The sequence below is a fragment of the Diachasma alloeum genome, unplaced genomic scaffold (genome assembly GCF_001412515.2).
Source record: "Diachasma alloeum isolate Michigan unplaced genomic scaffold, Dall2.0 Dall_scaffold_00284, whole genome shotgun sequence".
NCBI classification, from domain to species: domain Eukaryota; kingdom Metazoa; phylum Arthropoda; class Insecta; order Hymenoptera; family Braconidae; genus Diachasma; species Diachasma alloeum.
Window position 1 is genome coordinate 1,513,184 of NW_021680423.1, and position 18,701 is coordinate 1,531,884.

Sequence of the window (18,701 nt, forward strand, 5' to 3'; positions counted from 1 at the left end):
ACTTCAAATTGTTTGTTCTTTATTTAATTATTTATTAATAAATAAATAAAAAATGGTCCATGCATTTGGCCGACACACATAAAAAAATATTTTTTCCGATATTTTTGGGATTGTACGGATTAAAAATTGTTTGTTCTTTCATTATTTGTCTATTTTATTGTTTGTTCTTGATTCTTTTTGGGATATTTATTGAAATTACATTATCGGAATTTTGAATCGTAAACCATGGGTGAAATGCAAGATGGCGGGCAGTCATAGATCCCCTGAGTCCACGCACATATTCTGCTCCTCTACATTTCATTATTACTAAGTATTACTAATGATGAAGCAAATAATATAATTGTTTTTCATATGATATCGTCGGAAACCGCTTAACAAGTGTTATGGTGATTGGAAGTGTATGGTGCAGTCATAACCGATAGGATACGTCCGTTATAACCTCAAATATATATACAACAATTCGGAGCAATGCACCATAATTACAATTCTATCAAGTTCTTTAGAACTAAGTGATTCCGTCTCTACTCATAATAATGCATGGAGAACGAAAATCTCAACAAATGCAGCTTAATTGGAATCAGCAGAACAGGATTTCAACAGTAATGTTCTGTACCATTGAGGTGAGTTATGATGAGTTATTCTCCCTTGGAGAGGAGTCTTTCCATAGTATCCCTCTCTCGATATCCCTCACGGACCTTATTAGCTATCATAATTGATTTTCTTCTGATCCCATCGTGCCTTCAATCAATACAACCTAGAACAAACTCCTCTCACAGATATCATCGGTCTCCATTTCTCCTTCAGAGGGATGGGGAAAATTGACGCTATGGATCCTTTACTTTGTTACATAATAAACCACACTACTTAGAACTCGTCAATCTCCACTCAGACTTTATAGGCAGTAATTTAAATCTCAGGGTTTCTTTATATCATTCAGCTTGCAGAGAATTTTTGGTCAATGAGCCAAAAACGACACACCAGACACTGGATCTATCCTCATCCAAAACTAATCACCCACAACGATTGAAGATGTGGTTTTAATGAAGGCCTTCATAGTATTATACTCCACGGAAGTGTAGAAACAATGTATCAAGTTGGCGACAATTTCTTGATTACATCTCCAGAACCTGGCAACGATGATTCTGAACCACGAGAGAGGGACATTTCTGGATACGTCATGTCTCATACGCACTTATTTTCAAAATACTATCATCACTAATAAAAAATGAGAGAATTCAGACTCAAGTGTTGTCTTGAAACTTAGCAATATCATGCGCATTTGTACAGATCAGGTGAGCAATTTCACCTAGTCACCTAGAAACGAATTCTAGTCAATTAACTGAACTGAAACTCTCTATTTTCAAAAAATTCATTTGATAAAAATTTTATACAGCAAAAATTAAAGTTTCATGAAGATTTTTATCAATGCGGTCGACAATGATTGCATCAGCAATTCAAGGATTTATAATCGCAACGTCAACGGAAGAAATTAATTCAATTTTTTTTTTACTATACAATACAAATTTTTAATATTTTTCAAATAGGGAATATACCTTTGATTGAAATCGTGAAGAATTCAGATCATTCATTTCCTTCCATTCCGATGAAGAGAAAATGGATCATCAACGAGTTCAAACAATAGAAAAATTGAAAAACCAAAAATTATGAAGATTTCAATAGGAAAATTTATTATCTCACAGATTTACCTTTTTAAAGCCCAAATGACCTCCTCTAATATAAACATCTCCAAAAAAAGAGGGAAAAAAGAAAGGAATAATTTACTATCCCTGAATTTGGTTTCTTTCGTTAATTAATTGTTTCACCGAGTTATCTTTTTCTTGCATCATTGAATACGTTTATTTTCTTCTGATTAATTTTGTATTCTGTTATGCTATTGTCATCCAATCAAATCACCTAATTATCATCAGGCTCATAGATGTGCCACATTAATCGATAACAATTTAGGGTAAATTTTCTGAAAAATAGAAAAAAAAATGAGAAAAAGATGTCAATTATTGTGTCGTGGGTAGAGCTGACTTAGCTACTGTTGCCTAGGGAATTTGTTCTTCTCTATTTATTTGTTGTTCATAGCAATTTTTTATCAGTAAAATTAGTTTATTATTGAAATGTAAGTATTGATTGTGAGAGGCTCTATTTGATTTTTTTCGGGTTTCAGATTGTACTTTTCTGGTTGAAGTGATAAAATAATTTAAGTGGCAGTGCTCAACAATCATCTGAGAATGCTGTTAAGGCTGGGAGACACGCTTAGCAATGAAATCATCATGGATGACAAAATGTGCCTTCATAATCTGGAAATCATGAAGGGAGACGCCATGGAAACTATTGGTTTATTGCTACGTCTGAAAGCATCTCCTGGTTCAAGGATGAATGGGTACATGATTTGTTTTTTACATTGTCAATATATTTTCACAGAAAAAAAAACAGTTTAATTTGCTTTTTTCTGGAATTGGAAAATGGAAGATATTTTTTTGTTTATAATCGATTCCATTTTGCTTTAATTTTCTGGCAAACTGAGTAGATTTACAAATGTGCTGACAATCCTTAACTCCTCCAAACCCTTCATTTTTCTATTTTGTTTTTTTATCTACAAGAAAATCCTCAAAATCTCAGTATAAAATTTGAAAAAAATCCGATTTCGGACTCAAAATCTGCGTTTACTTCGTCTCAAAGTTGCAATGTATTTCATTTGTTCCCGAAACGTCAAAAATTTAAATTTTTCTCGCAATTGTTGCGTTTTTATAGGAAATTATAAAAATTTCCAGATGATAAATATTCAAATCAATAATTTATTCAAGTGCTAATTATCGAACTAATTTCCCTTCGATGCAGGAATATAAGAAGGAGTACATGCTTCATCAAAATGAACAGAAGCTACGAGACCTGGAGCACGAATACATGGCTCGTTGTCACTTGTTTCTTCGTTTCAATCCAGAAGGACGGACCGCCTATAAGGACAACAAACGAAACTCAGACGATGTATATTGGTTAAAGACATTGGTTCCTCAGAGATGCGATCTAATCGGAAAGTCGACTAAACAAGCTAGTGGAGTAGTCGAGACAAAATTAAAATTCGTTGTCAAAAATCAAAGAAAACATTTCGAATTATTTTATTGATTTATTTGCTTATTTTATTGGAGTCATTCATAAGTTTTAAGAAATCTAATGTTCATTTCGTTCATCAATTCCTCAATTTATTATTTTAATTTTGTCATTCTTATTGCGTGACATTTTTGGTAATTTGGTAATTAAGTAATTTGGTAATTGAGGAATTAATTAGAAGCAACTGAAAAAATCACTTTGAATTCTGTATTACTTTCATTGAATTATGTTAATAAACATTTACCAAATTTTTATCAAATAATTTTTGTCTTCATTCTCATATTTTGCTCACTTTTCTTTGGTTTTATTGGTTTGGTTTTTATTTTTTCTTTGAGAAAATTTGTATTTTCAATTTTAATATTGCTAGAGATATAAATTGTAATACTTATAGCATTATTATTTGTCTGTGTTCATATTCGCGGGTATCTTCTTAATATAAATTTCACCAATGGGGTGAATTTCTTCTTCAGGTTTACACTGACGGATAAGAGATCGTACGTCGTCGTATTCCTGCCAATATCCTGAGGCTCGACGACAGTAGCTAGTGAAGTGATCTTCCTGTTCGTTGATCACACCAACGAGTCTGAAAAATTAATAAATAAAAATACAGAAGGAGGTAAGGGACAATTTTGAAAAATCTTTCTAAAACATCTGTAACATACAATTGAATAGGAGTGGTGGACCAAAATCAATTTTCAACCTATCTCAAAAGCTCAAATTCAGATGATGAAAGTGAAACTTGTATAGAAACCTGTTAAGTAATGAAAAACAATAGCGACCAATAAAGTTCTTCTAAAAATTTTATATCTTCATCTTATTTAAGGAGATTTCTAGAAAAATAAAGTAGAAACTAAGAATATCTCGGTCATTTTTCTAAAGCACTAGCAAATATTAATGATTCTTGAAAATCCAGGGGCTACGGATGTACGCAATGGTAAACTTCACAGAATGTCAAGAAAACGAAAATTTACCTGTACTTGCAATCTAATGTCAATTCTACTGGAAAATTATTCAAGCGAGTCCTTAATGGAGGTGCATCGTAATGAGTCCTCGTTCCAAGTTCTACGAAAATGTGGTTATTCCCCACTGATGTTTCTGTACATTGGAATCCACATATACACGGCTTGTTGTAAATAACCGGATGGAAGTCTAGTGCTTTCTGAAGAGCCTTGAAGCCATGTTGCGGGATAACTGCATGATCAATTTGAATCGTGTAATTATGCTCACCATCGCCATTACAAATTTCACACACAGAGGTATGAAAAGTACTGGGATGAGCCTCAAATAATTTCGTCCAAAGATCCGTCGAGTTATCAGTAGCATCGTATGAAGTCACGAAGGCCAGATTTTGGATGCTAGTCACAGATTCGGTACTTTCATATAGCGGTTTCAGTAAGAGAAATCGCTCTTTGTACAATTCTGTTGTCACTCCTGTCTCTACGAACTTCAGGAAAAATGATGAAAAACTATTTTCAGCTTGCTCGAGAAAAAGGTAATAATTACGGTCATCCAAGGCTGCTGTCAAGAGAATAGAGGCAAGAGAATCAAACGCACAGGTTCTTCTCATAAAATACATTTTACCATCGATCTTTTAAGTCCCACATTGCACTGCATTCCTCAATAGATAATTCCGCCGCTTGCTTCCAGTGTTTGAACGCAATTGTTGGGAACGACTCTCCTTATTCTCAGTGGGATCCACAACGGCTTCAGGACATGACTGGAAAAATTTCGAATTGGACGGTTTTTTCTTTCGTGCATATGTCGAATTTCTTTCACGTCTTCGAACTTCTGACTCTACTAAGATGGGAGATGGTGTTTCAGGTATAAAAAATTCTGGATCCTTATCCACAGATACGGAGGATGTTGGAGTCGTTGACATTGGTATATGCAATCGATTAGAGTGTTTTTTAGTTGTCGTGGGCTCATAAGATCCTGTGACGTGTCTCATTTGGACTGTTCAGTGAATGGCAACTGGGAAATTTTGATTGAGAGGATTTTTCAACAGCACCTGGTCGCATTATGGTTTCACTTAGATTTGGATCAATTGGACGTGTGATGGTAGAGGATGGAGTGCTAGAAATTCCTAGATCGTAAATCAGCGACTCGGACCATGGCAAAGGCGACTTTAGCAGACTAGATGAGGTAAATGTATTCATATTTTCAATGTCAACACGTGAATCAGGATGAGATTCGTCAAATTCATTAGTACCTCCTTGTGCTGAAGAATCAAGTGCCTCCACCGACTGCTCTGTAGTTTCCAAATCAGGATATTTGAATCGAATATGACTTGTTCCTTTGTTACGCCAATTCTCCTCAGCTCGTGCATCAGAATCATTGGGATCGGTTTGGCGTGCATTAGATGTCGTGGTTTTTCCACCAATATTTTTCATTTTTGGCAGAAGAATTTTCTTACCTTGAGCTCGAAAGTCCAGAAGTTCTCCAGAAAAGTCTCTACTTCCTCCAATCAAAAAACGAAGATGGATCCTAAGAAAATTATCAACATCTTGAGGCAGTGTATATTTCTTGCACATCTCTCGCTTTATTTCACGAAATCCATGCTCACTGTAACTGCTGGTGGCATGCTCTGCATAATACGGCAGACATACTGAAGTCCACAAAGTAAATATTCTTGCATACTGCAATAGTTTGATCCCAAATTCTGGTAGACGATAAAAATTAGAACATGTACCTTTACAAATGATTTCTTCAGCTTCACTCTTCAGTTCCATGAAAAACTCAGATTGGTCTTGGGTCTCTTCGCCAAGGTCAACATCTGGAAGAATGGGTTTATTATCTGGTGGTTGGAGAATTTTCAAAAATTCATCAACGTCCAAAGGATNGCACTCAGTATTACATCAAACCACACTGCATCATAATCCTCTTCTGGATCAGTGTCCTGACATTCATCTTCTTGATGGTCAGAGTCGCCGCTGTCATTTTCTTCTGAGTCTGCAAGTGGGATCTCTTCTGGGAGAAAATTAGTCTGTTGAAGATGTAATCTCACCCTCGCTTCATATACAATTCCTCTCCTGTTCTCCCTGACGTTTACTCGCTAACTCTGGGCAGACCACAAACGCTTTGTCCTTAAGGACAATATTTCCCAAATATTGTCATTGTGTGGAGGCGGTTTATTACCACTGAATTTGTTGCCGTGTTCTACGAGTAAATCTATCGCTGTCTCTCGAGGCACTTTGCAGACAGGAGGCATTTCGATGGATAAACAGAAGAAACCTGCAGCAAATGGTCCAAGAAAATTGTAAAACAAAATAACAACACGGATTCATTAACGCTGAGATCAGACATTATTGTCCCGAACAATTTTACTCACTCGAAATAAAATCTGTTAATTGCTAACAATGAAAAATATCACGGCCCTGTTAGATGGAATCTGCCAACACCAGTCATTTTTCACAAATTATCCATGGTTATAATGATCGTGATGTGTCTTTGTTTCTCCACATTTTCGGCGGCAATATGAAAATAACAAATGAAGTTACTATTCTCGTGTCGGATGTGACATATACCAATGCAGAACTTGAAAATTCAATGAATAGATGAATGAAATTCTAACACAACAGTGTGATTTGAGTAATTTTACTTTGGAATAGGATAATCAGAATTGTTCCATTTTCCCAATTTTCAATTTCTCCTGGGAATGGTTGTCTAATAATTTGAGTGCCCTGTAGAATATTTTTTCTGGCACTAAAATGTTGACCATTGAGAAGAATCTCAATCAGATAAACTGGTTGCGAGATATTCAAATATCCATATATATTTTCTGGAAACGAAACTATTCATATTTCACAAATTAGCTATCAGATGCTTTCTGCCGAAAAGACTTGAATCCCGGCTCGTTCCTTTTTTCATTCAGAGACCAATATTCGCAATTAAATACAATTATCAATTGTTAATGAAATTTTAATACCATCCTGATAATCTCGAAGATGAAATATGAAGCACCCGAAAATTCCCTTCTCAGAAAAACGCTTAATTGGATAAAGATTAATTTTCAATTGAAAATAGGGCATTCTTCCGCTTCTCAATGTAATCTAAGATTAAATAATCCACTGATTGCAAATGGCAAGTCGAGAGAATTTCGTTGTATTGATACTAGAGAGTTATGCCATTAATCCAATAGACATTCAAATAATTATTGTAATTGATTTTTAATGAGTCAATCTCTATCATTTTTGGATTACAAAATTTTTTAATACACCCATTATGGAAGAAAACTGAATTTGCACATGGTTATGATTTCCAAAATCCTCTGCTGGGCACAGGCACTGCGTAGAGGCTCCAATATCTGAAAACGGATTAATTCTTGTTCTTATATCCTGGATAATTTGATAAAAGGATCAAGTAATTGATTATTATATGCATAAATACCTGTGATCACTAAAGTGTAATTCTGATAGGGATGTCGTCTGATCAAAACGTTCATGTTTTCCTACTTAGATGACAGCATCTTATTGTCCCTTTTCTTAGGTCATGATGGGTATTTGACTCCACTTTGGCTCACTAGTAAAAAAAGCAAACAACATGTTTGTGTTAAAAAAATACTCTTAATAATTGCTTGTGTCGTTGGTGTTCGTGTTTATTCTCACTAAATTAATTATCATCCTACTTTTTCAAGTTATAAACTTCGTATCTTTCCTTCAGATAATTTTTTTATTGAAGAAAACCAGAACGAACAATAATTGACATCTTTTTCTCATTTTTTTTCTATTTTTCAGAAAATTTACCCTAAATTGTTATCGATTAATGTGGCACATCTATGAGCCTGATGATAATTAGGTGATTTGATTGGATGACAATAGCATAACAGAATACAAAATTAATCAGAAGAAAATAAACGTATTCAATGATGCAAGAAAAAGATAACTCGGTGAAACAATTAATTAACGAAAGAAACCAAATTCAGGGATAGTAAATTATTCCTTTCTTTTTTCCCTCTTTTTTTGGAGATGTTTATATTAGAGGAGGTCATTTGGGCTTTAAAAAGGTAAATCTGTGAGATAATAAATTTTCCTATTGAAATCTTCATAATTTTTGGTTTTTCAATTTTTCTATTGTTTGAACTCGTTGATGATCCATTTTCTCTTCATCGGAATGGAAGGAAATGAATGATCTGAATTCTTCACGATTTCAATCAAAGGTATATTCCCTATTTGAAAAATATTAAAAATTTGTATTGTATAGTAAAAAAAAAATTGAATTAATTTCTTCCGTTGACGTTGCGATTATAAATCCTTGAATTGCTGATGCAATCATTGTCGACCGCATTGATAAAAATCTTCATGAAACTTTAATTTTTGCTGTATAAAATTTTTATCAAATGAATTTTTTGAAAATAGAGAGTTTCAGTTCAGTTAATTGACTAGAATTCGTTTCTAGGTGACTAGGTGAAATTGCTCACCTGATCTGTACAAATGCGCATGATATTGCTAAGTTTCAAGACAACACTTGAGTCTGAATTCTCTCATTTTTTATTAGTGATGATAGTATTTTGAAAATAAGTGCGTATGAGACATGACGTATCCAGAAATGTCCCTCTCTCGTGGTTCAGAATCATCGTTGCCAGGTTCTGGAGATGTAATCAAGAAATTGTCGCCAACTTGATACATTGTTTCTACACTTCCGTGGAGTATAATACTATGAAGGCGTTCATTAAAACCACATCTTCAATCGTTGTGGGTGATTAGTTTTGGATGAGGATAGATTCAGTGTCTGGTGTGTCGTTTTTGGCTCATTGACCAAAAATTCTCTGCAAGCTGAATGATATAAAGAAACCCTGAGATTTAAATTACTGCCTATAAAGTCTGAGTGGAGATTGACGAGTTCTAAGTAGTGTGGTTTATTATGTAACAAAGTAAAGGATCCATAGCGTCAATTTTCCCCATCCCTCTGAAGGAGAAATGGAGACCGATGATATCTGTGAGAGGAGTTTGTTCTAGGTTGTATTGATTGAAGGCACGATGGGATCAGAAGAAAATCAATTATGATAGCTAATAAGGTCCGTGAGGGATATCGAGAGAGGGATACTATGGAAAGACTCCTCTCCAAGGGAGAATAACTCATCATAACTCACCTCAATGGTACAGAACATTACTGTTGAAATCCTGTTCTGCTGATTCCAATTAAGCTGCATTTGTTGAGATTTTCGTTCTCCATGCATTATTATGAGTAGAGACGGAATCACTTAGTTCTAAAGAACTTGATAGAATTGTAATTATGGTGCATTGCTCCGAATTGTTGTATATATATTTGAGGTTATAACGGACGTATCCTATCGGTTATGACTGCACCATACACTTCCAATCACCATAACACTTGTTAAGCGGTTTCCGACGATATCATATGAAAAACAATTATATTATTTGCTTCATCATTAGTAATACTTAGTAATAATGAAATGTAGAGGAGCAGAATATGTGCGTGGACTCAGGGGATCTATGACTGCCCGCCATCTTGCATTTCACCCATGGTTTACGATTCAAAATTCCGATAATGTAATTTCAATAAATATCCCAAAAAGAATCAAGAACAAACAATAAAATAGACAAATAATGAAAGAACAAACAATTTTTAATCCGTACAATCCCAAAAATATCGGAAAAAATATTTTTTTATGTGTGTCGGCCAAATGCATGGACCATTTTTTATTTATTTATTAATAAATAATTAAATAAAGAACAAACAATTTGAAGTATGGAACAATCATGTACAAACCAAGTACAAACGACCTGATTAATTATTTTGTTAATAAACAAGCACTTGTCGGCTAAGGTCATATCAATAGAAACATCGATGTTTGAAAAAAAGTATCGAAAATCGATTGATCGGCCGCTGAATACATCGAATGAAAAATATCGATTAATCGTCAAATATCGGCCATCCCTAGTTGCCCGTTCACAATTAGAGACGAGAGAATTAGCTGATCACAATCCTCCCCACCCTTCGTTTTCTTCAGCCCAGAGCGCCCAGAGAGGATACTTTTATAACCTAAACGTGCTAGTATACATCAGTATACATCTATTGACATTTCAACGTTTATAACACACATAAACGATGAACAATTCGAAAAAGATCAACGTCAGTTACTCTTCTCTCGTCGGTTTGAAAGCGGAACTCCTGAGGAAACAGGCAGAAGTCGAGGAAGCAAAAGCCAAAAATAAAATACAACCTCCCATAATCCCAAAAACCAGGTTAAAAAGTAAAACATCAAAGAATGTTAACTCAACAGCCAGTCAATCATTGGAGACGAAGGAGTCAAAAGTTACAAAAATCGAGGATGTCAACGAGCTGAAGAAATCCAGGTACATGCTAGAAGCAAAATCCAAGCTCTACGAAAAACTAAAGAAAAACCACGGGGATAAATGCCACAATTACCTAGTAGACTTCTCCAATAAGCCACCCTCTCCCCCATCCTCTTCAGAAGATGAAATCCACAATGAAGAAGACTACGAGGATAGAAATTCAGATCCTGAAGATGATTGGGTAGAGTACAGCGACTGTTTCGGTAGAACCAGAAAGTGTTTACGGCGCGACCTTCGAAAAATGCAGGAGAAAGATGAAATGATAAAGCAAGAGATCAGCAAAGATCCTCCTGAAGCTACTGAGACACTTCCAAACCTCCCACCATTCATTCCTCCTCAGAAAGAACCGGAGATAGAGAAGTTACGTAAAAAATGGGAAGAACAGACTGAGAAATTGTCCCACAAGCCAGACATTCATTATCAGGACATTCTCTTCGATGAAGCCAGAGCACACGGCGTTGGATACTACGCATTTTCTCAGGATGAAGATGAAAGATTGAAACAACAAGAGAATCTTTCAAAATTACGGAGGGAAACAGAACAGCGACAGAAAGAAGCTCAAAACCTCAAGGAATTGAAAGCTCAGATGGAGAAAAATCGATTGAAAGCTGCGAGGATTCGTCAGAGGATCCGCGCAGGTCTTCCTGCTGAGCCAGATGAAGAAGAACAAACACCAAAATCCCCAACCCAATCTCCAGCAACGCCTGAACTGACAAAAGAACCAGAAGAAACCTCTAAAATTGACGAAAAAAATGAAGAAAATTCCCTCTGTGTCATCGAGGATAAAATCAAAGCTTTTGGAGAACTCCTGGGTAAACGACCAAAGTTCAGGGAGTTGTCTCAAGAAGAGTGGGTCCATAAAAGGCGAAAAGATAGAATGGGAGAGTTTGCTCCGGTTTATGACAACTTCAAGCCTGGTGGTCTTTTGGGGAGAACTAGAGACAATCAAATTGTTGAAGGCGATGATGATGAGGATCCTGTGAGGATTACGAGCGGAGGCCCCGAGCCTACTGATTTGTGGGAGTCTCAGGGGCCTTTGAGAGGTTCCGAGGATGTTGACGATTCCGAAGAGAAGAGTGAGTTTGCAGACTCGGATGTCATTGGACCTGTTCCACCACCAAATTTGATCAATTTTGAGAGCTCGTCGTTGATTAACATTCGCATTCCTCCATTCACCTTTGGAAATTTGATGCCCAATTCATCTAGTAATGATTCATCAATGACGATTATTCCCCCAATTGAAGTCTTGAGGGCAGTCCCTCCTCCAACGTTTCAATCTACTTTTAATGTTTGTAATGTGGGGGCAAGTAGTGCTCAATGGAATGATGGGAGTGCTGTGGAGGAGAGAGATGAGGAGGAAACAGGAGAGAGTGATGACTTGGAGACTATTGGGCCTCTACCACCGAGAGATATCAAGGGAGAGAGGGATCTCGCAAACATTCCACTGCCCGGAAATTCACCACCACCACCACGACCAACTCTGCCAAGTAATCTGAACCTTGACAAAATCTCTGAAGGACTTAAGTTTTTGAGGAAAAAGTTTGACAAAGATGAAAAGAGTTGATACGAACATATTGAATTATTTATTATTAAATTAAAATGAGAAATAGAGTTTGATAAGAGAAATGAGTTTTTTGCTTTAATTAATGTTTTTTGAATGTTTATCCTCTTCTCTTGTGGGACTTCCGGGCTTTTTGAGGCTGAATGGGGCCAACATCATCCTCTTCTACTTCCATTGAATCGTCTTCAATTTCTGTGAGAATAAATTAATATAGTTTAATTAATACGAACAAGGTTGGAAATGAGAGATAAAAAGCAAAATTGAGAAAAAGTGAAAGATGGAATTTGATAGGGATGAAGTCTTGTCTAATGAATTCCACATCTTTTTTGGACTCATCCCCTGTACTTTACAACTTTGCTGCTGAATTTTTATTTACCTGGTAAATTTTTCACTTGCACAGGAGTTTCACATCCCAAGCATTTAAGATTCTTCTGGTATTTGAATGCTTTTGCAAGACAGTACAAGTGAACCGCAGTTTGACACTCCTCACATCTGTATCCCTGAAATTGAACCAGAGAAAATTAATATTTGTGTTGTAAGTTAATTAGCACTGTACAAGTTGTCGAATCAATTGCAATCCTTACGTGGAATAGCGTATCCTTGCACATTGAACAAACGTTGAGACCATCTGCATAAGAGTCTTTGAAATATGGCATCAGCTCTCCAATACTTCTGACTCCGATATAAACCTTTCCATCCTGAAATAAAAATACAACAATGAAGAATGTTCAATATTAGGGGGACGTAAGGTAAATGAACCACATGAAATGGTCAATATCAATCATACGATTTGGATAAACCAAATTGATTTTAAAGCCTGAAAGAATACCTTCAGAATTATTGTATAATAATAATCCGATAAAGTTTTGAGTCTCCGATTCTCAATTTCTGTCATTTATTCTATTGATTCTATCAAAAGGCAAGGATAGAAATAGAATTTATGGGTATTCTTCCATTATTTGAAAAAATATATCGATTTGATAACTTTCCGGAAACATTGAAAAATTAATGTTTTATTTCTCCCCGCCTACCTTTTTTTGCATTTTTGTCATTTCTTCTCGTTGAAATTGGATCATAAAATTCCAAAATATTCATAACCCGCCCGTATCCGAAGAAAAAACAGTGATTGTAAGTTTCCATTGTCACAAATGAAGAAAAACAAATTTTCTTCATTTTCTAGCCGATCATCCCTGTTTAAAAATTTTCAGTCTCCAATTCGTGATTTTTGCAATTAATTACCATTTATGTAATTCTATTCATTCTATCAAAAGACAAAGATTCGAAATCGAATTTATGGATATTCTTTCATTATTCGAAAAAAAACGATCTTAAAACTTTCCGGACACATTGAAAAATTAATTTTTTTATTCCTTCCCGCCCACTTTTTTTGCATTTTTTGAATTTCTTCTCGCTAAAATATTGATATCCCTCTAATACTTGAAGAAAAAAAGTGATAAAAGTGACATAAAAGAAGAAAAAAAAACAATTTCCTAGCCGATTATCCCTTTCTGATTCTTTTTTCATTTCCTTTTCATAATAATAATTAGAATCCGACCATAGGAATGAGGATCACCGATATTCTTTTACCATATGAAGAGAAAAATATATTTTTAACATTTTTAGGAACACACATAGAGAGATTTTTCGATTACCCGAGTGAGATTTCGAATTATTTTTTCTTAGTCTGTTTGTTTTGATCACAAAAACAACACTTTATTGATCTTTAACATAATTCCTCTTCATTCAATGTTGTAACTTATGAATTAAAGGGCAAAATATGTATATAATAAAAATAAAAATGAATAAAACTAAATTAATCTGATTGTGAAGACAGAAATCGAAATAAAATTTTATTTTATTTTTATTTTTTTATTTATTCATCTCTTTGGTGTTACAAATGTTTTTCTTTGTTTTACACCTATGTAGTCCTCCTCCTCTCCTTAATATCTATTAACATCAGTTATATCAAATTATATAAAATTATATAAAAATCGAAATAAAATAAAATAGTATAAATTAATCTAGCGACGGGCGCGAAGCGTAATCAATTTCAATTTCACTCTACCAATTTTGAGTAATTGATGAGTGAAAATAGCTCAGTTTGCCCCCTGTCCCCTCCATAAACTTGATTATTTTTTCAATTTTGAGGGCGAAGAAGGAAAGCCACTGGCATTTTTTTCTCATAATAATTAGTTCCCATGGAAACATCCTCATTGGCATGAAAGGAGGAAAATAAAATGACAATTACCTGGTGATGCAACCACATCTGCTCGACCATCTCATACAGCATCTGCTCAGCCTCAGTCGGTGAGAATTTCCCAGTCATCTGTGATCTCACATTGATGCAAGTCATAGTGGAAGCATATCCTTCCTCAGAACTAATAATCTCGCTGAAAACCTTTCTGATGAACTCTAGTTGCACATCGGTGAATTGCCCTGGATATGTCATCACCTTATCAATGACATTAGCTGTGAAGACCCAGTAGTTCTTGCCAGTAAGCTCGCAATTTGTTGATTTGATCGTCATGTTGAATGGTTCCAGTCTTCTGTTGATCATTTGTATCTGTCTTTTTGTAGTATTGTCCCCTGAAAAAGAAAGTTGAGCAGAAGCAATAATAAAACTGAAGAGAATTTTTTCTTGGGACACTACACGTTCTACTCTTGGTATATCAATCAATACTGCTGATTCGTTTAATGACGAATAGAAAGTTGTGGGGATTTTAATGAGAATAAAGCATCATTTAGTGAATGTCCAGGAATCATTTTGGTGGAGTGCTTTTGTGAAAAAATTTCTACGTATTTTCTAGAGATATTATTGTTCCTCAAAATCGCGCATTCTTCAATTAATTGGAATAAATCGAAAATCAACACAGATTCTACTCGTGATTCACTACTGGATTGCAGTACACTGATAGAAAAAATCTCTGACACGTAGAGTACAAGTTCTTGGCTCAAGAAACTACATCATTCGCGCCGTTTTAACTGAATGAATTCTTCATGACTTTGGATCAAAGAAATAGGGGAACTTGGCATAAAGTATTAAATATTGGACAGAAAGAGCAGGAAGTTTCGCGTGCATCATAATGCTTTCCATATTAGATCAGACTCGCTGGCAAGAATCTCTTGGCGGAAAGTAATCTTGCTTACATTTAATATCAATCTGATGAAGTTTCTATTCTCTTGTGTGAAGAATTCGTACTTTTCACTATAGATAATTCTGTTTTTCATGATTTTCGACAGAGGTGATAGGGTTTCCAATCAAGTAAATCGGTCCTGAGGGCACACATCTTCCTCTCAGAATATACTTCAATTAGGTAAAACTAAGAATCTCTTGTATCAAGAGATTCATGGTCAAAACCCCATTCTCTTGTCTCAAGAAACCACTTCTGTCGTGTCAGAGATTTTTTCTATCAGTGTACTTTCTTGGGAGTGAGACATACTTTATACTTTTCGGCAAACCGCCCTATCACTGTGCCTCACACGCAATGCGGTCTTTTCATTTTCCTCTGACATATAATGACATATAATGTTTTTCATTAAAACCATATCTACATAAATTAAAATTCCAGCATTCCAATGACACGATGTACGTCTTGAACACTATTAAATTGAAATGTACCAATCTAATTACATTATGCAATGGGTATTCCACACTGTACAAACCAAATTTGTAAATATTGAATTTATATGTTGAATTGCTTTTCAACAGACAACGTAATCCAACTCAATTCAACTACTGAACTAATATATTAATAATTAATATCATACAAAGCTTCAATTTGTTTTTCTATTAACAAATATAAGAGATGAATAATTTAGAATTAATAGTCGATTCGATAAAAAAAATTTAAAAGATATTTTCCATGTTTTTTTTTCAAAGGCTCGTCTAATAATAATTTGGCTCCTCTGGAACTCTCTATGAATGTCAGAGACATTGTGTGAACGATTTGCTGTTTTCCGAGTAACTGAATGGATTAAATTGTATTTTGCATGGATTATCTCCTCTCAAGTTTTTCACTGGATAACGTAGATATGTATGTGAATTCATAAACACATGAATATTTTGTTTGAATTGTTGACGTTTTGAGAGATTTAGGGATAGATTTTCTAAGAATTTCATCCGTCTGACGTGTACTTCAATTTAAGCAGTTGAAATGTCATAGTTGAAATATTATAAGTTGAAAAAATGTTAGTTGAAATGTGTAGTTGAAACTCCGCAGTTGAAATGTCGCCTAGTTGACAAGACATGGATTCGAATTTATTGGGCGTAATTTGACATGTATAATTCAAGTACGTGCAATTAAGGCCCGGGTGGATTATCTTTCGAACGTTATCTCGATTGTTTTTCCATCTTCATAATGTGAAATATATCACAATTTCCATTGGATGGATCACGCAAGAGTCCCTAAAAATTATGATTGTACAAACCAAAAAAGTCGAAAAAAATGAACATTTTCAAAGAGCGTTTTTAATAAATATTAAGAAATAAGTCCGATAGAGAAGAGTGGAAATCATGAATGGATAATTTATCATGTAACTAACGATCTGACAGTCATCGACTACTGTGACAAATGACGACCTAATAGCCGTTAGATACATCAAATTATTAATTCGCAATTTCCACTCTATTGGGTCTATTTCCCAATATTATTGAAAAACGCTCTTTGAAAATGTTCAGCTTTTTTTTAAACGTTTTTTTGATTGTACAATCATCCTTTTTGGAGACTCCAGGGCTATGTAAAACTGAATAGCAATTGGAGATCATTTCATATTATCAAAATAAAAAAAACAACCAAAATCACATTCGAAAGATAATCCACTCGGGCCTTGAAGAAAAACACGAAATTGTTTTTATCTGAAGTTCCATATGCCTCAATTGTACCTGTCGAGTTGCACACAAAAAATTGAAAAGTTACAAGTTGAAAGCTTGGAATTCACCTTGCAATTGGATTAATACATTTCAATTTACAGTTCTATATGGATATCCCGTAGATTAAATGTGGGAACTATAATTTTTGCAGACACGCTCTCAATGCAAACCATGATATCTGTAAAAAAAGAAGAGTCTCCATTGCGTGTAATAGGCCATTTCGTCAAGATGTGTCGGTGGCAAAGTATGTCATCAGAAAAATGAAGAGGAATCGTCAAAAGTCCCCTTTGTTGAACAATTTTTGCAGTTTCAAGGAAGGCAACAACTTTTCCTGAAGTCTCTCATTGGAAAGATGAGGAAAATATTAAGCAATAATTGATGAGAATTACAATTTTAACCCCAAAAAGGTCAACTAATCTTTCATAATGATTGCGAACTTTGTTAATTCTTCCAAGAAACATAAATATAAAATTGCACATGCATAATTTGAACAATTACTTGACCAAAAGTTGAGTTTGAAAACGAACAGCAAGAAACTTATTCTCATAGGCGAAGATTCTGAAAATTGTTTTCAAAAATTGTCAAAAAAATGATTAACTTCATTTACCAAAAATAGCAACAACTTCTCGAACAACATCCTCATCGCTCATAACTCCCTTTGTCTGTACGACCTGCAGGAACCTCTGAACATCTATGTCAAACATGATGTCTGTTGATACAATTCCTGGAGTTTCTCAAAAACTTTTCGAAAATCCTCCTCAACGCCTCAAATTGATGAAGAAAAACAAAGGATGAGTAAAATTCGTTGGAAACCGGTAACTGTTGCTAACTTTTTGGCCCTCTGGTTTGTTTACAAAAGTGGCAGTGGCCAGACGCCAGAGCGCATCTAAGGTATGATGAAGCCAGAAAACAGGGGACAAGTTCGCCGGAGCGCCAGAAGCGGCGTTCCGGTCGACTTACGCTTCCCCTCATCTCCTTTAGTCTCCCGCAACTGGCAGTTTTTTTGCTGGAGGGAACGTTATGAAATTGATATTTTAAGTCAAAATAATTAGCCCCGTATGAAATTACATGTACAATGCGAAGAAAAATAAAAAAATGCAAATATATTCTTGGTTTTTCATGTACTATTTCTTTAATAGTCAATGGCCCGCTCACCCTTTCATTAAGGGGTGATTTTTATCTTATAATAGGTGAATTCTTTCTTTTTTTACTGAAAATAATTACCAAGATTGAGAGTGAAATCACTGCTCAATATAATAGCATTGAAAATAAAATGAAAATGCATTTTTGTCCAATGTTGAACAATATTTATTTTTCGCGCGAAAATATCTCGCGAATGTTGTTTGTTTATGTCTGTTCCAAAACGTACTCCAATAGATCTGAACAGTCTGCGCGAGTTGATTCATGTAAAATGATTAAATCGTGTGCAATCATAAATTGCAAAGCATCTTCCAAGGATAATTATCGTTTTTTCTCCCTTCCCAGTGTGAAAAAAATTGAGAAGCGACGACAATGGCTGGAAAAAAGCGGTGATTTGCTATCGAGTGATCAAGTGTCAAAGAACGATTGTTGTTTGTGTGAGGTGCGTAAGTGAATAGTTGGGACTTTTTTTTTTTTTGGATCTTGAAACCCCTTGTACCTCATTTATTTCACCCCTCGTGACCATTATGACCCTCGTATCTTTTTCAAAACTTGTTCATAGAAGAAAACTTTAAATAACATAGTTCAAACTGGGATCCTCATTATCGTAATCCCATCCCTCCAAATTCTTCCCCATTAAGCTTCACTGAAGAGAAGAGGAATAATTAATAAAATGGACTTCTGATGTTAATTA

At 34.9% G+C, this 18,701-nt stretch overlaps 3 protein-coding genes and 2 long non-coding RNA genes across 5 annotated transcripts; 2 read left to right on the forward strand and 3 right to left on the reverse strand.

Moving 5' to 3' along the window:
* The first annotated feature begins 242 nt into the window (after positions 1–242).
* On the forward strand, positions 243–3,418 carry LOC107038518. The gene is made up of 4 exons (XR_001460902.2): positions 243–620; positions 938–1,292; positions 2,177–2,392; positions 2,851–3,418. It is a non-coding gene; the product is annotated as an uncharacterized LOC107038518 (long non-coding RNA).
* On the reverse strand, positions 3,031–5,198 carry LOC107038517. The gene is made up of 2 exons (XM_015257665.2): positions 4,092–5,198; positions 3,031–3,703 (listed from the first exon to the last, which is right to left on the reverse strand). The coding sequence occupies exons 1-2, from the start codon at positions 4,694–4,696 to the stop codon at positions 3,517–3,519; spliced, it is 792 nt and encodes a 263-aa protein (XP_015113151.1). The 5' UTR covers positions 4,697–5,198; the 3' UTR covers positions 3,031–3,516.
* Positions 5,199–7,261: 2,063 nt separating this feature from the next.
* LOC107038492 lies at positions 7,262–9,586 on the reverse strand. Its single transcript, XR_001460900.1, has 4 exons — positions 9,209–9,586; positions 8,537–8,891; positions 7,507–7,638; positions 7,262–7,423 (listed from the first exon to the last, which is right to left on the reverse strand). It is a non-coding gene; the product is annotated as an uncharacterized LOC107038492 (long non-coding RNA).
* Positions 9,587–10,060: 474 nt separating this feature from the next.
* On the forward strand, positions 10,061–12,857 carry LOC107038490 (coiled-coil domain-containing protein 174). The gene has a single exon (XM_015257623.2). The coding sequence runs from the start codon at positions 10,189–10,191 to the stop codon at positions 11,998–12,000; it is 1,812 nt and encodes a 603-aa protein (XP_015113109.1). The 5' UTR covers positions 10,061–10,188; the 3' UTR covers positions 12,001–12,857.
* LOC107038491 (non-structural maintenance of chromosomes element 1 homolog) lies at positions 12,003–17,789 on the reverse strand. Its single transcript, XM_015257624.1, has 5 exons — positions 17,475–17,789; positions 14,246–14,583; positions 12,582–12,695; positions 12,374–12,497; positions 12,003–12,189 (listed from the first exon to the last, which is right to left on the reverse strand). The coding sequence occupies exons 1-5, from the start codon at positions 17,569–17,571 to the stop codon at positions 12,098–12,100; spliced, it is 765 nt and encodes a 254-aa protein (XP_015113110.1). The 5' UTR covers positions 17,572–17,789; the 3' UTR covers positions 12,003–12,097.
* Between the last annotated feature and the right edge of the window lie 912 nt (positions 17,790–18,701).

Excerpts from the sequence above, each read along its gene's own strand:
- LOC107038517 (XM_015257665.2), bottom strand. The coding sequence starts at position 4,696 with ATGTATTTTATGAGAAGAACCTGTGCGTTTGATTCTCTTGCCTCTATT. Across the intron at positions 3,704-4,091 it reads ACATTAGATTGCAAGTACAG|ACTCGTTGGTGTGATCAACG; the intron begins GTAAATTTTCGT and ends TTAATTTTTCAG.
- LOC107038490 (XM_015257623.2), top strand. The coding sequence starts at position 10,189 with ATGAACAATTCGAAAAAGATCAACGTCAGTTACTCTTCTCTCGTCGGT.
- LOC107038491 (XM_015257624.1), bottom strand. The coding sequence starts at position 17,571 with ATGTTTGACATAGATGTTCAGAGGTTCCTGCAGGTCGTACAGACAAAG. Across the intron at positions 12,498-12,581 it reads GCAAGGATACGCTATTCCAC|GGATACAGATGTGAGGAGTG; the intron begins GTAAGGATTGCA and ends GTTCAATTTCAG. Across the intron at positions 12,190-12,373 it reads GCAAGTGAAAAATTTACCAG|AAATTGAAGACGATTCAATG; the intron begins GTAAATAAAAAT and ends TTATTCTCACAG.